This window comes from Saccoglossus kowalevskii, chromosome 1 (assembly GCF_978046115.1).
Source record: "Saccoglossus kowalevskii chromosome 1, keSacKowa6.1, whole genome shotgun sequence".
NCBI classification, from domain to species: Eukaryota; Metazoa; Hemichordata; class Enteropneusta; family Harrimaniidae; genus Saccoglossus; species Saccoglossus kowalevskii.
This window is the reverse complement of record NC_140641.1, coordinates 30,121,448-30,135,023: the sequence shown is the minus strand read 5'-3', so window position 1 is coordinate 30,135,023 and position 13,576 is coordinate 30,121,448. Positions and strand designations below refer to the sequence as shown.

General features: G+C 34.7%; 1 protein-coding gene and 1 non-coding gene across 2 annotated transcripts; one reads left to right on the top strand and one right to left on the bottom strand.

Annotated features, from left to right (window-relative positions):
- Positions 1 to 1,059: 1,059 nt before the first annotated feature.
- Positions 1,060 to 9,957, bottom strand: LOC100375741 (uronyl 2-sulfotransferase-like). Its single transcript, XM_002740598.3, has 2 exons — positions 9,851 to 9,957; positions 1,060 to 2,270 (listed from the first exon to the last, which is right to left on the bottom strand). The coding sequence occupies exon 2, from the start codon at positions 2,251 to 2,253 to the stop codon at positions 1,192 to 1,194; it is 1,062 nt and encodes a 353-aa protein (XP_002740644.1). The 5' UTR covers positions 2,254 to 2,270; positions 9,851 to 9,957; the 3' UTR covers positions 1,060 to 1,191.
- On the top strand, positions 7,794 to 7,866 carry TRNAK-UUU (transfer RNA lysine (anticodon UUU)). The gene has a single exon. It is a non-coding gene; the product is annotated as a tRNA-Lys (tRNA).
- Positions 9,958 to 13,576: the final 3,619 nt, after the last annotated feature.

Here is a 13,576-nt window from a genome sequence, read left to right as displayed (position 1 = left end):
TGAGCGCCTTCTTGTTTTGGAGGGAGATCGTTTATTTTTGGAATATTTTGACAGCAACCAAAAAATTCATGAGTTGCCCCATTTGTGCTCAATCACGCGCTGACCGGAAACACAATGTATTGTTGGGACTATCTAATAACACGCAAGTTATATTTGCCTCAATTGTGACGTTTCTATATATATAGAAGGTATACCACGTGCCACACACAAAGCAGACAAACACGTCCTATTTATCTCAAAAAACGAAAAATAATTGCTTGTGTGACGAAATCAACTAATAATTAAATTCTTTGATACATTTCAAAAATAAAACATAATTAAATCAAATATTAACAATCAAATAACATAGTAATTCTTTATCAGAAGAGGAAATCAAATTACTGTAAAATAGCTGCTGGTATCATCGACTCCCCGCATTTCGATAAAGTATATTCTTAAATTACGATTGTTGGCACTTAAATTAAGATTCTTCTAATCATATTTAGGGAAAATTTTATATATAGATAATTAACGTCTAATGACAAACATATACAGTGTATATAGTAGGGAAAGCAGTATGACATTAAATATGCATTTACATATCACTTATAACTATGGAGTCAATGACACAATTTATCACCATTGATATATAGTTGAAACCCAATTATAATGTGAACGTGAATCAGGATGTGCTTACTCACTTCACGTTTCGCCCACACTTGTTCATAAAATATATCATATTATATTGTCAATACATCATATTGGTGTGGCATTTGTGAATTGTTTTATTACGAATACATGTGATATATATTTATATCTACCTGAACAGAAGTATCCCCTGATTGTTTTTATTGCTCTATTGTCTATTGATTTTTTTTGCAATATGTTTTTTTAAAGAAACAACAATAACTTGGTCGTATTTTTACATCCATGTGACAACACACTAAGTAAAGAGTTGGGATATTCATGCTATACATATGTAAACAGCACATAGACAGCTGGAAAATGAATTGTTGGTCAATCAAGAATTAATTTTCGAGCTATATGCATGCTATTATTATAAACACAAGAAATGATAGGTGACATATCAACGTGTATTTAATCATTTTCGTGCCACAAAAACAATTTTGGCTCAGTAATGTGGATTACAAAACATTGAAAAGTTGTGAAAATCGCTTGACCTTTTAAGTGGCGATTCTCTGTGTATGAGAATTAAAATTGCCTGTCTGGGTACATCAATTCCAAGTATTTCTTAGTCATGGCTACTCTTTTCTTGATAAAAGTGTACAGTACATAATCAGGTGCTAATCGTTCTCTCATGATTTCTTTCATTTCTTCGGAGGCTTCCTCTTTATATGCCGTTTTGAAAGCATCTACATGCCCTCGTGACTGAACAAGTTTATAACTATCGGAGGCACCGGTGAAAAACTGTGGCATGATAAATTCTAGTATATATAGCGTAGTTGGAAAGTCCTCAATAGTGCCTACAAAAACGTAGTTTTCTATTATGTTACGAAGCGCAGTTTCGAGAGCCCATCTAGTCGGTTTCATGCATTCTTCCGAGTGGCCACAGAAGAAAGGAACCATTCTGTTTGGACCAATTGAACTACACTCTGACATCTCTTTCAGTACACAGTCCTCGAAAGTGTTATTCAGTGATGGATCTAACTCTTTCTTGTCTATCATGTCACCATAACGTTTGTAATAGAAAAAAGACATGACGCGTTCCAATGGGTCGCGAACGAGGTTGATATAGGGCACCCTAGAATGGCCAAATTTGGTGAAATCAAGAAAATTGACATGGCGATCATAAATAAAGGGTGCTTCCAACTCGCTTATTTCTTTTACAACTTGCATCTGTTGTTCGTCTGAAAAACGTTTTTGGTGGAAGTCCATACTTTTTATGTGGTTAAACCTGTTCCACCTTGATAGGATATCGTTCACATATTGCAGACTTCGACTTCCACATTTTCCAACTCTGTTATAAATCAATCGAGTGATGTTGAACGTGAAATTGAGGTTGGTTGGCAGGCCAACCTCGACTCGCAATGGTGTCTTTGGCCCCAGTTGCCTCTCAGAGAAATTTCGAGCTTCTGTCTGAAAGCTCTCATCGTAGTTCAAGTCATGTGACATATACTCAGATTCTTTGGCGGCAAGAAACAATAGTCCAGTGGCCGCCGTTAACGTCATCCATGTCACAACTTTCCTCGGCGATAGACACATTCGAAGAATTCCCATTTTCGGTTTCAGATTCCGTTCAGGTGTTGGACACATTTACAACATCCGTGGTACTAACGAATAAAACAAACATCATGGTGAGTTATAATTATAATAAGTAAATTATATGTGTGTACACATCGTGTGAATAAATCCGTCAACCATTAATTTTAGTTACGTCATTATCATTGTATGAATAATAATAATAATAATAATAACTTTATTGCACCCTTAGAAATACAATGTTTCTATCAGTTAATAGCAATAAAGATTAGTTGTGATAACTACTACTACAAAAAGGAAGTTAGTTGTTAAAAAAGATAAAGCAAGTGTTACATATCAAATGGCATTTTTATTTCTTGATTGAAATGCATTATGAATATAGTTGCCAATCTTTTTTATTATTACATCATCTTTTGAAGTCATCAAGAAATTAAATTTCTGGAGATCATCCTGGGTTTCTTGTGGAAATATAATGTCTTGTATGATTTGTTGGCGTATTACTTTATATTGTGGACATTTCATAACAACGTGCAGTTCATCTTCTATTTCATTCTGTGAACATTGTTTGTAAATTCTATTTTCAATAAGTATTTTTGGTTGCATATGTCTCCCTTTTTCTATTGCTAAATTGTGATTACTAGTTCGAAATTTTGTCATTGAAATTCTTTGTTTCAAATTTATGTATTTTTGTTTGACAACTTTGCCAATTTGCTGTATATGTTTTGTTAACCAATCATTCTGTTGTTCTCGTGAAAAGTTCATGTTGTTCATCATTTTTTGTATTGAAGAGTACCATTGTAAATTGGATTTCTTTTGTTCAAGGTATGCTTGTTTTGTGATATTATTGTCTGGTAATTTACTGATACGAGTCCAGTATTTTATTAAATTGATCTGAATATCTACTAAGTGTGGGAATTCTTCTACTTCGGCTCTGCATGCAATGTTTGCCACAAATTTGTTCAGTCCTAGTAGTTGTTTGTAAAAATTCAATTGTGTTTTTTCTGTTATTGTTTTGTCCCATTTGTTGTAATCTTGAATTTCATGACCCCAGATTTCAGACCCGTACAATAATATTGGTTGAATACACCTTTTAAAAAGATGGATGAAAGTTCTACAATTTGTTTCTGGTGGTAGGAACTGTTTCAATGCATACATTGCTCTGGCTGCTTTATCTGCTAAATTTTGTTGGCTTCAGTGAAGCAGCCATTTGACTTTATATTTATACCCAGGTAGTTGTACATATCTATACAGGTAATATTTTGTTCATTATAATAGAATTTTTCTGTTTTTTTCAGTGTTCCTCGTCTGAAAATAACAACTTTTGTTTTTGTCAGATTTACCTGAAGTTTCCATTTATGACAATAAACCTCTAAACTATTTAGTGCATTTTGTAGATCGTTTTTTGTTTCAGATATTAACACTAGATCATCTGCATAGAGTAGGGAACTAATTTTACAGTTATTCAATGTAACCGGATCTAATGATTCATCTTCTAGTGAATTATTTAAGTCATTAACAAACAAATTAAAAAGCATTGGGCTAATGACACAACCCTGCCTAACACCCTTGGTCGTTTCAAATATGGGTGTAATTTTATTTTTGAAACGAATGCATGATTTTGTATTTAGATACATATTTTTAATGATGTTATAGATTTTACCATTTATACCATTATTAAGTAATTTATAGAAAAGCCCTTGTCTCCAGATTTTGTCGAATGCTTTTCGAAAGTCTATGAAACACGAGTACAATTTTCCCTTTGATTTCAAGTATTTGTTGACAATAGTTTTCAATACAAATATCTGATCTGTAGTACGATAACCCTTACGGAATCCTGCCTGGTTATTGTTTATAATGTTATTATCTTCGGTATATTGATTAATTCTAGTGTTAAGTATACTACAAAAGGTTTTACCTACACAACTAGAAACAGCTATTCCTCTATAATATTCTGGGTCAGTTTTGTCTCCTTTTTTGAAGATATGAGAGATAATACTAATGTTCCAAAGATCTAGATAAATACCCGAGTCCAGGATTATATTAAATAATTTACGTAGTGGCTGAATTAGGAAGTCTGAACTGTATTTAAGTAATTCTGGGCAATAACCATCATATCCTGATGATTTTTTACTCTTTAGTTTTTTAATGGCTAGCCTAATTTCTTTTTCAGATATCTCATTATTTAAATTATAATTGTAAAAATGTTCTTTTACTTCCATAGCTGAGATGTTAGAGATAATCTGTTTTTGAAAAAGAGTATTATTATTATCAGTAGCATTATTATTTAATTGATCATAGAATTCTTGCCATTTTCCTGGTGAAATTGGATTAGATTGATCATTTCTTGAGCCTTTTAGTTCATTGATTATTTTCCAATATTGTTGGGGATTATTTTCTTTTATGTCATTTAATTTAATAACAATTTTATTTTGTTCTTCTTTTTGTTTTGATCTAATTAACTTTTTGTATTTCTTTTTCTTGGCAAAGAACACATTTCGTAAGTTAGCATTAAGGTAGCGGGACTATTATTTGCATACTTGTTTTCATCTTCTAATTGTGACTAAATGACTACAAATAGACCCAGGAAAGTATATATTTTTAGAATCGCCAGACTTCAAGCTTTTCACAAGTGTATTTTGCATGCCATTATCTGCATTCTACGACGCGTTACTCAATCAAAGGTGAAAAATTACTTTTTCTGTAAAAAAAAAATTACGCATTTATGCTGGTGATAAGAAGTATTTTTTTCACTTTTCCTAGTTGTTCAATAGTCTGGTAAATTGAATGTGTCTGGGTAGTTTTATTCAAGCAACGCGTTTTAAAAAATAGTGTCCTGAATTACAATTACTGTTTTAGTCTCATTGCCCCCAACTCAAACCACAACTCGTTGGTAAATAATCGATGAAATAGTTTGTCTGGACACATTCAAGTTCCTCTCATTGTCACCTTAAAGCTGTGAAAATTTGGTGTTAATCCGACGACAATAAGTATACGTTATTTTTTGTTAAAGACCTTGTATTTTGAAAAACATAAACTCCTAGAAAACGTCCATGAAGTAACAGCAAAGATTTTCAAGCTTGTTTATCGGCACAATCAATTTGTTTTCCCATCAAGGTCTGTTTTACCATGTGTAGGGATATCCAAATGTGTAAGGCTATTGGAAACCAAAAAAATAAAGGAATGGGATAGCTATAATTGGATAAATTCGGCATATGAAAACACCAAAATCAATGATTTTTTTCAGTGGCTGTGTGACCTTGTGTCTGACACATTCATATGCAAATGACTAATCTGTGAAACAAACAGGGGCGGAGACAAACCACTCAAATGTTTGGAAACACTCATTGTGTGTCAGATAGCTACTGATAACACATCCTAACATTGCTTTGTCTTGAGTTTATCTTTGAAACTTATAGGCACACAGATTAAACCTGTGTTGTTGATTTTGGAAAACACTACTGAGGCTGCCTTGCTTCCCTTCAGAAAATCTACATTTTAACCAACTTACATGACATTCTATGTTATATTGACTTTATCATATGAAAGTTTATGGTGCATTTCATCAATTAATAAATAAATGTGAAAATCGTAATTTTCAACACAAATAATAGTCTCGCTACCTTAAAAGGATATTTGCTGATTATACGTGCAGTATTACGCAGATCTGTTTTAAGAATATTACATTCTTTGTCAAACCATTTTTTCTTTGATTTACGTTTAACATTTCCACCATTACTCATTCGTTTATGTTTAAAAATCTGACTGGCTGCATTATTAATAATTAAATTAAAATCTTCTACAGCAGTATTAATTCCTTTCTTATCTATGCTATAAATTTTATCAATAAATGACTTTATAATAGCTTGGACCTTCTCAGATGCTAGATTATCCTGGTAATCGAAGACTGACAATCTATCCCAAACCCAACTCTTTGGTAAATTATTTAAAGTACCTGTGTTATTTATCGGTATATCAAGTGCATTCTGATCTAATCGTAGTAAGCACGATATCTGACAGTGGTCTGATGTACATGTAAAATCATGAACTTTAAAATATTCAATGCTGTCAAATATGTTTAGTGAGGTTATGGCATAATCAACAGTGCTTATTCCATTGTAATGGTAGCATGTAAAATTGCCACTGGAATCTCCGGGCATTCTTCCATTTAGAATTCTGATGTTACAATATGCATGAGGTAGTTTGATTCGAATTAACAAATCAGTAGTCAAAGACTATTTATAACAGTTGTTACGTCGAACTAATTTTGCAGAGTTTTTTTTGTTCAGGTATTATGTTTTTCTTCAGTTTATTAATAATTAAAATTATTAGTTTGCTCTTGTATCAAGATGTTTAAAACTGGATTATTTGCTCCATGTGCAGTTTGATGGATTTTGTTTCAAATTTGTGAAATTGCAAACTAAAAACAATCCCGAATTTATTAGTATTCTGGGTTAAATGTCAAATAGTAGGATAGTCTCATCAATTTTGAATGTGTTTTTTCTCTGTATGGATGTGTGTAATATTAATTTATTTGGGCATTTCACCGGGTTTGAATTTCACTATTTTCACGAAATGTCAGTGAATTCACTCCACGTTTCAACATTGCAATATAATTCATTGTTTATTTGAGTTTTGATAACCTGTGAATATATCAAATTAGAAGATAGTAAAAATTAAATACCAGTGGATACAAATATTGTACGTACAGCACACATCATCATCACTATCATCATCGGGATACTATAGGCGTCACGTTGGTCAAGTACGTTCAAGAAAGTCGTTTATTCATTCTGTTATTTTTTTTATCGCGACATGGAAACATAATACATCCACGCTGCCAGAATATATTTGTTATGTAAATTCAATAGGGATTGTGACTTAACATTTATATTCGTTTTCAGTCAGACTACTATAGGTGTTTACGAACGTCATTGGTTTAATGCCTGTGACTCCATTGTGTGTCGTCATTCATTCACCATGACTGCGTCAGCTGTGATCAAAACCATGCTTGCCTAAACAAATGTAATTTCATTCAAAGTACTAACATATTATAACATATGTTTGTTATCTAATCGAAAGGATTACGTCACAGCGTATTCTGTTTCATGATATTGGCATGCAGTTTACACGCGAAATAAGAGTGTCTACGGAGACGATCCCGTGACTATTCCATTTGGTATAGGATTGCCACGCTGACAAATACCTTGTAACACACACATAATCACGCGTACTGATTCGGTGTTCGTATATTTAATGTTTTATTATCAGATCGTGTTATAGCTGTATAGTGTATCGGACATTTGACATGTTGAATTCCCGTCAACGGTAAAAACACTTCATACTCGGTATGTGTGCCCATGGACCTACCGTATGTAGAAGGTCCATTGGTCCGCATAGTAACGAGACCCTGTGATAAAAAGTACGACCAAAGTGTGAACATAGACACAGGGAATCGTGATTAAAAGTTCGGGTCAAAAAACAAAAATGCGTACTTGTTTCCAATTTTAAATCAACGGCAACACGCTTATCGAACCTCTTAACTTATGTCACCTATCATGGAACCAAAGTTCGTTTGCTAGTAAACGTGCTGAGCCGCCCGGTTAGCTCAGTCGGTAGAGCGTGGGACTTTTAATCCTAAGGTCAAGGGTTCGACCCCCTTAGCGGGCGTAAATTTTTTTTCACAATTTTTCGCCGATATTTTAAGCAATATGTTTCAAATATTAAAGGATTTGTTTGTTTGCTTAATATTGAGTTGATAGTTGAATGTGGAAAGTTATGAGTTACGTCGTGATGCGTACCACCCAGTGAAAGCCAATGCAGCTTTTTCTTTAAGTGAGCTGTAGTTTAATATTCGGTTCATTTTTATGTCAACCTTAGTGGTGCCACTCGTGGGACCAATATAGTTATATTTTAAATTTTTTTATTGTTATTTATGTTTAATTGTGACTATTTCTTAATGGTTTTATTTGCCGTTATTAAGTGTTTTATATGATCTCGGACACCTTCAACCATGACCGAGATACAATATATATAACCAGACAACACAAAGTAATACAAAAAATAGCCACAAAGAATCAAAATTAACAATGAAAAAAACATGGAAATTAAAAATAAATAAAAGAAAATGAACCTCCACCAACATTGGAACTGGAATATGTGGGACAACACAGTTAAATTGCAGTACTATATGAAATAAACATGAAATTTAATTTCAATTTAATTAAACTGAATTAATATTAATTACAACCCAGTATTCTCATTTTCAATTCAAATCGACTCAATTAAATCACAATCCCATATAGGAATTTAATTGCAATTAAATAAAATTCAATTAAATTGCAACTATATATTGAAATGGAATTTGATTACAGTTCAATTAAATTGTGTCTAGGTACAATACATTAAATTAATTAAAATTTAACTTTAACTTAATTTAAATGTAATTTAACAGGTATTGGCATTAGTATTCGAGTAGATAGATGGATGGGTAGATATACAGACTGTCAACCTAAAACCTAAATCTAAGGCCAAGACACATGATATTTCTTTGAATTTATTTCAATATAATTTTTTTCGGTTACGCAATTCCTACCCGGTTCCCGGTTTTATAGACAACCCGTAGATTTACTCAATGTGAACTCCACAAGTATACGTCCGGTTTTGCCCAACATGTCTTTTTTGGCCAGTTTAGCGTATTCCAGCGGTTATACTATGCCACGGAAATAAAATCAGCAGGTATAGAAAACCACCGCTTTCTTCAAGTTTGTGCATCGACGGAAAGGTAACCGTCCCCAGTCAGGTAATGAGTGATATCGGCATGTGTAAAGGTTGTGGGCCTACGTCTGATGGAGTTATGACTGTGCATGTGCTAATTCACAAGAGATGTAGCCTGAGTTTCACTACGACAGTAGACAGGCACCATCCTCGGCATTTTCACCATTTTGTGATATACGTTATAAAATGCCAGCGTGAATATAAATCTATTTATACAGTGAACAGACAGACATTGCTGTAATATATTATTAGGTGTCTTGTCTAAAGTACAATGTAATAATCTATAATTGGTTACATGACAGCTGACACGAGCCTTCAAGTGAGGAATTCCCACAAGTGTATCATCGTATAAAATCTCCACCAGCAACAATCAAAAAGGAAGAGTCAGTCAGCACGACCTTTTGTATGGCGGCGGGCGTTTATTAATAAAATAATAAAACGAACCAACACCAGCACACCGGGTGCTACGTCAACACAATCTGTCGTCGTAGTTTGACGTGAATAATGTATTTACTTGCCGTTGATCGTAATTAACACCCTACACACGTGGCGGCCAAATGTATGTGGAGTTCACATACTGACAACTGCGACCCAGTCGCCATTTTGACAAACTGGAATTGGGACGATCATGATCTAACCAACATTTTTGTTACACAAAAATCTAAAACACCATTAAACGTAAAGTATCCACCCAAGGATCATGTGAAAAATTAAATTTCGAAACGTTTTTTGGCGACGAATGCGACTGAAAAAAATAACACTTTGTTGGCGACATATATACATGACATTCACCAATAAGTGACAAAATAAGATTGAAATAATATTAAGCAACTTAAGGCGTACTTAGTTCAAAGCGATGATAGAACATATTACTTACTCAAATGACAAGGGGGTGCGTTGTCAGAACATGGGATCACATCCAGTACAGAACTCTCTGACATTAAGTGAAATAAATATCACGGAAATGGTAAAAAAAAATCTGTCAGTAAAATGAATGTATTAATATGTAAATATATGCGTAACAGATGTAGATGGATTAAGAGGTCAAGGGTCACACTGGCGTATTACAAATGATGACTCCTTCTTTTGTTATTAATTGTACGTGGCGGTTGTTTTTTATTATCCGATTGGGGAACACTACACAAATGTACCATAAAATGTTGTCACAAGTGCAAGTCTATTTTTTTACTGACAACTTGACAGCGCATGCGCCACAAATTCTGACCTCAATAGAGGGGTATTATATTGCGTGGCGTTATTTAATTTTACAACATTTGGTTCAGGCTTAGATTATCATGTTTAGTTTAGTTGCATGCCAATGAAACTGCTCTATTGTGTCTTATAATGATATGATGTATACTTCGACAAGTGAGGGAATATTCTAGTAGTAGTTGCTTGTCTACATTATGACGTTCGAAGCGCTGATGACGTTTTGATCTATATTCGGCCATCAATGAACTTTGAGAAATTGTACAATATTCTAGATGATGATCGACCACATACCCAAACACAGTTGTAGATTTTAACGACATTGCCTTCATCCATGCGTGATTTTGACGTTATATACGCGCTCTGTCAAAAGATGGCGCGATTGATATTAATGGTGTATTATATGTGATTTGTATTATCAGATATTGATTAGAAATACAAAACGGTGTTCGGAGTTGCGCATCTTTACTCTATATACTAGTAGTATTCGAGCTCTTGTGCATTTACCGACAATTTATAATGCTAGTAACAACTTCTAAACAATTTTGCTGTTTTGGGGGTAAATCAATATATTTTTACGGTTTTTAGAACACGTTGGTAACATTTTACTAACTTTGGAATTAATTCTAACAACGAATTTTCACAGATGAGAACTCCGAGATCATGATTGGTACACGGGAATCCCGTGCGCTGCCAAGTTGAGGATGGGAAATTAGAAACGGTAAATTTCGTATATTACGCGATATTAACACCCAAACGCAATTGGTACACGTGAAGGCGGCTGAAAGCGGTATATAGCGAAAACATTAATATTTACCATTTTAAAAAAACTTGGTCAAATGAGCTATGTTTTGATATCTTTTGAGATGACATGACAATTTCGATTTGAGGGCATCGACCAATCATGATCGGTTCATCAATAACTAGCCTGTATGGGGTGGGGGTGGGGTATCATCCAAGCATATACGTGATAAATTCGGATAATATACGTGTTATCGAATATGCTTCTGTTCTATAAAAACCGCACTAGTATAATGACTTTGTCTGAGGGTAGAATGCGCCGAAACTTAACTTACAACCTTGTCCATACTAAATAATTCCTCTACAACAAAACATTCTGCACCTGGTATTGTATATCAGTGATTAAACCAAGATATTTTGATGTTAGTTACCAGGGGATAAGAGTGGCGACGTGTGTTGGTGATTAAAAAGTGTCTATAAATCTATAAATTGTCTTTTCATCAAACTTTGAGCAAAATTTGGATTTCTAATGATATATTGCTGAGCAAAATTTAGAAATAATACTTAGGATTCCTGAATTTATGTTTAAGAGGTGTTAGCATAAGCATATCATGGAATCTTGGGTAATTTATGACGATATGGGGCGCTTAACGACGAACACGGCAATACTTTAATTCTTGCCTGATTCCCGGTAGCAGCCGCTAGAGGTCGCTATCGATATTGGTAGACCATGGCGTCCTCCAGCGGCCTGGAAACCAGGCTATAAATCTTTGTCTTAATTTCCATACCTTACTCATTGCGCCATCTACCGACCCAAGAGACAGTTTTGGATACAACCAAAGACCCACCAAAAGTACAGTCTTCTCCTCGATGAATTGAGCACACTTGAATACTCGATGGAAGTCACCGGATTGTGTTTGCAGAATGCTCAATGTAATATATAGCATCGGTACTTTGTTGTGGATATATTGACCAGTTTGGAGACCGCCTAAGTTCTTTGTTTAACTTATCGCGGGGTAGTCGGTTTCACAAATCTCGTGTAAAATAACGTTGTGACGATATTAAGTGGCAGACGGGCATCATCGACGTCAAGAACGGGCATACTTGCAATTTGCAAATATAGTTGTTAAATATCATACCGTGGAAGCCGGGATGAACACATTGTGTAACTCAATTTGTGTACTTGAACACTGCTTCGACACATTCCCGATTCCCTGAAGAGTGGTGTTGATATTTGGGTCGTGAACATTAGACACCACCGAGAAAGGGCGTGGTAAACGACGATGTTCCGAGGAGGGCTTCACACATGTAAATAAATTTTGTTTGACTCTAACTAAACCAACGCATGTGGTTATGTGGTCGAAATTAGAAAGCTAACTAACGTTTATTTTTTGTAGAAACGCTGATTATGAAAGTTTTCAGCTCCGTGATTTGAAAATCGTTGTTCAATATACTGCGGTCAAATGCAGTGCGCCCCCATTTCTGGGATGTTCGAAATTGACGATGTTGTATTATGATGAGACTGCTAGATTATTGTTCTGATATTGAAATTGACAACTTCGAGTACCGTGCTGGTGAGTCGATAGGTATGCCTAACTTCTAATCAATTTGGTGTGCTTTAATTTCTTTCTTTTTGTCTTCAAATATGCGTTTCATGGGAGTGTTTTAGGCTGGCAACATTATAGTTCGGTATCATTGCCAATGTCACGGTCAAATCCTGACAACGCATATAATAACTGCCGTTATGCCATTTAATCTCAACATGTTACCATAGGATTTCCGGATACGCTGTCATGACAGTTTTTGCAGTACAGATTTATTCTGCGTCCGTGATTCATCAACACGACAACCGGTGTGGCAACTGTTAGTACGTGGAACCCTCTAGTTGCAATTTTGTAAGCCAACGTTGTACTGAATATATAATAATGTGTCGACTAACTTCAAACGCCTGTCAATATTATCAAACTTGAACACGTGAAGGACGATGTTGTTGTTTTCAGTTACAGTGGTACGCGCACGCTACGTGCGCCCAACCAACACCGTGACGCCATTGTCATCATGCTGCGCGCGTTCAAATTGTGTGTAAACAAACATTGAATGTACGTCGCATGGAACTCACGTCAAACAGAGCGCGGAGCGACGACCGGGCTGCTTTTAAAAAACACACAATGGTGTTATTGTTACCTAAGCTTTTAAGATGCTAGGTCTATTTAAAGGTACATGTTCGCTTTTTGACGATGTTTGACTCAAAGTCACTGAACTTTTCTATTATGCGCAGTAACTTGGTGTACTTCTCTAGGCACGGTCGCAGAAATATAAAATAACCAACTTGAACGGGTACAAATTTATTCAAATTTGATGATACTGGCCCAGCTGTGATTAAATATTTTTTATTCGAATGTATTAATAATATTTACGGCTCACCGTATATCTTGGGAGAAATTTCTTTTCATGTTCATGAGCTGGTTGTAATAAAGAACGTTTATTTTAAATTGGACATTTCCCGTATTAATATCAAAGTCACTGAACTTTTCTATTATGCGCAGTAACTTGGTGTACTTCTCTGGGCACGGTCGCAGAAATATAAAATAACCAACTTGAACGGGTACAAATTTATTCAAATTTGATGATACTGGCCCAGCTGTGATTAAAT

What these genes read in the sequence shown, in the direction of transcription:
- LOC100375741 (XM_002740598.3), bottom strand. Translation starts at nt 2,253, where the DNA reads ATGTGTCCAACACCTGAACGGAATCTGAAACCGAAAATGGGAATTCTT.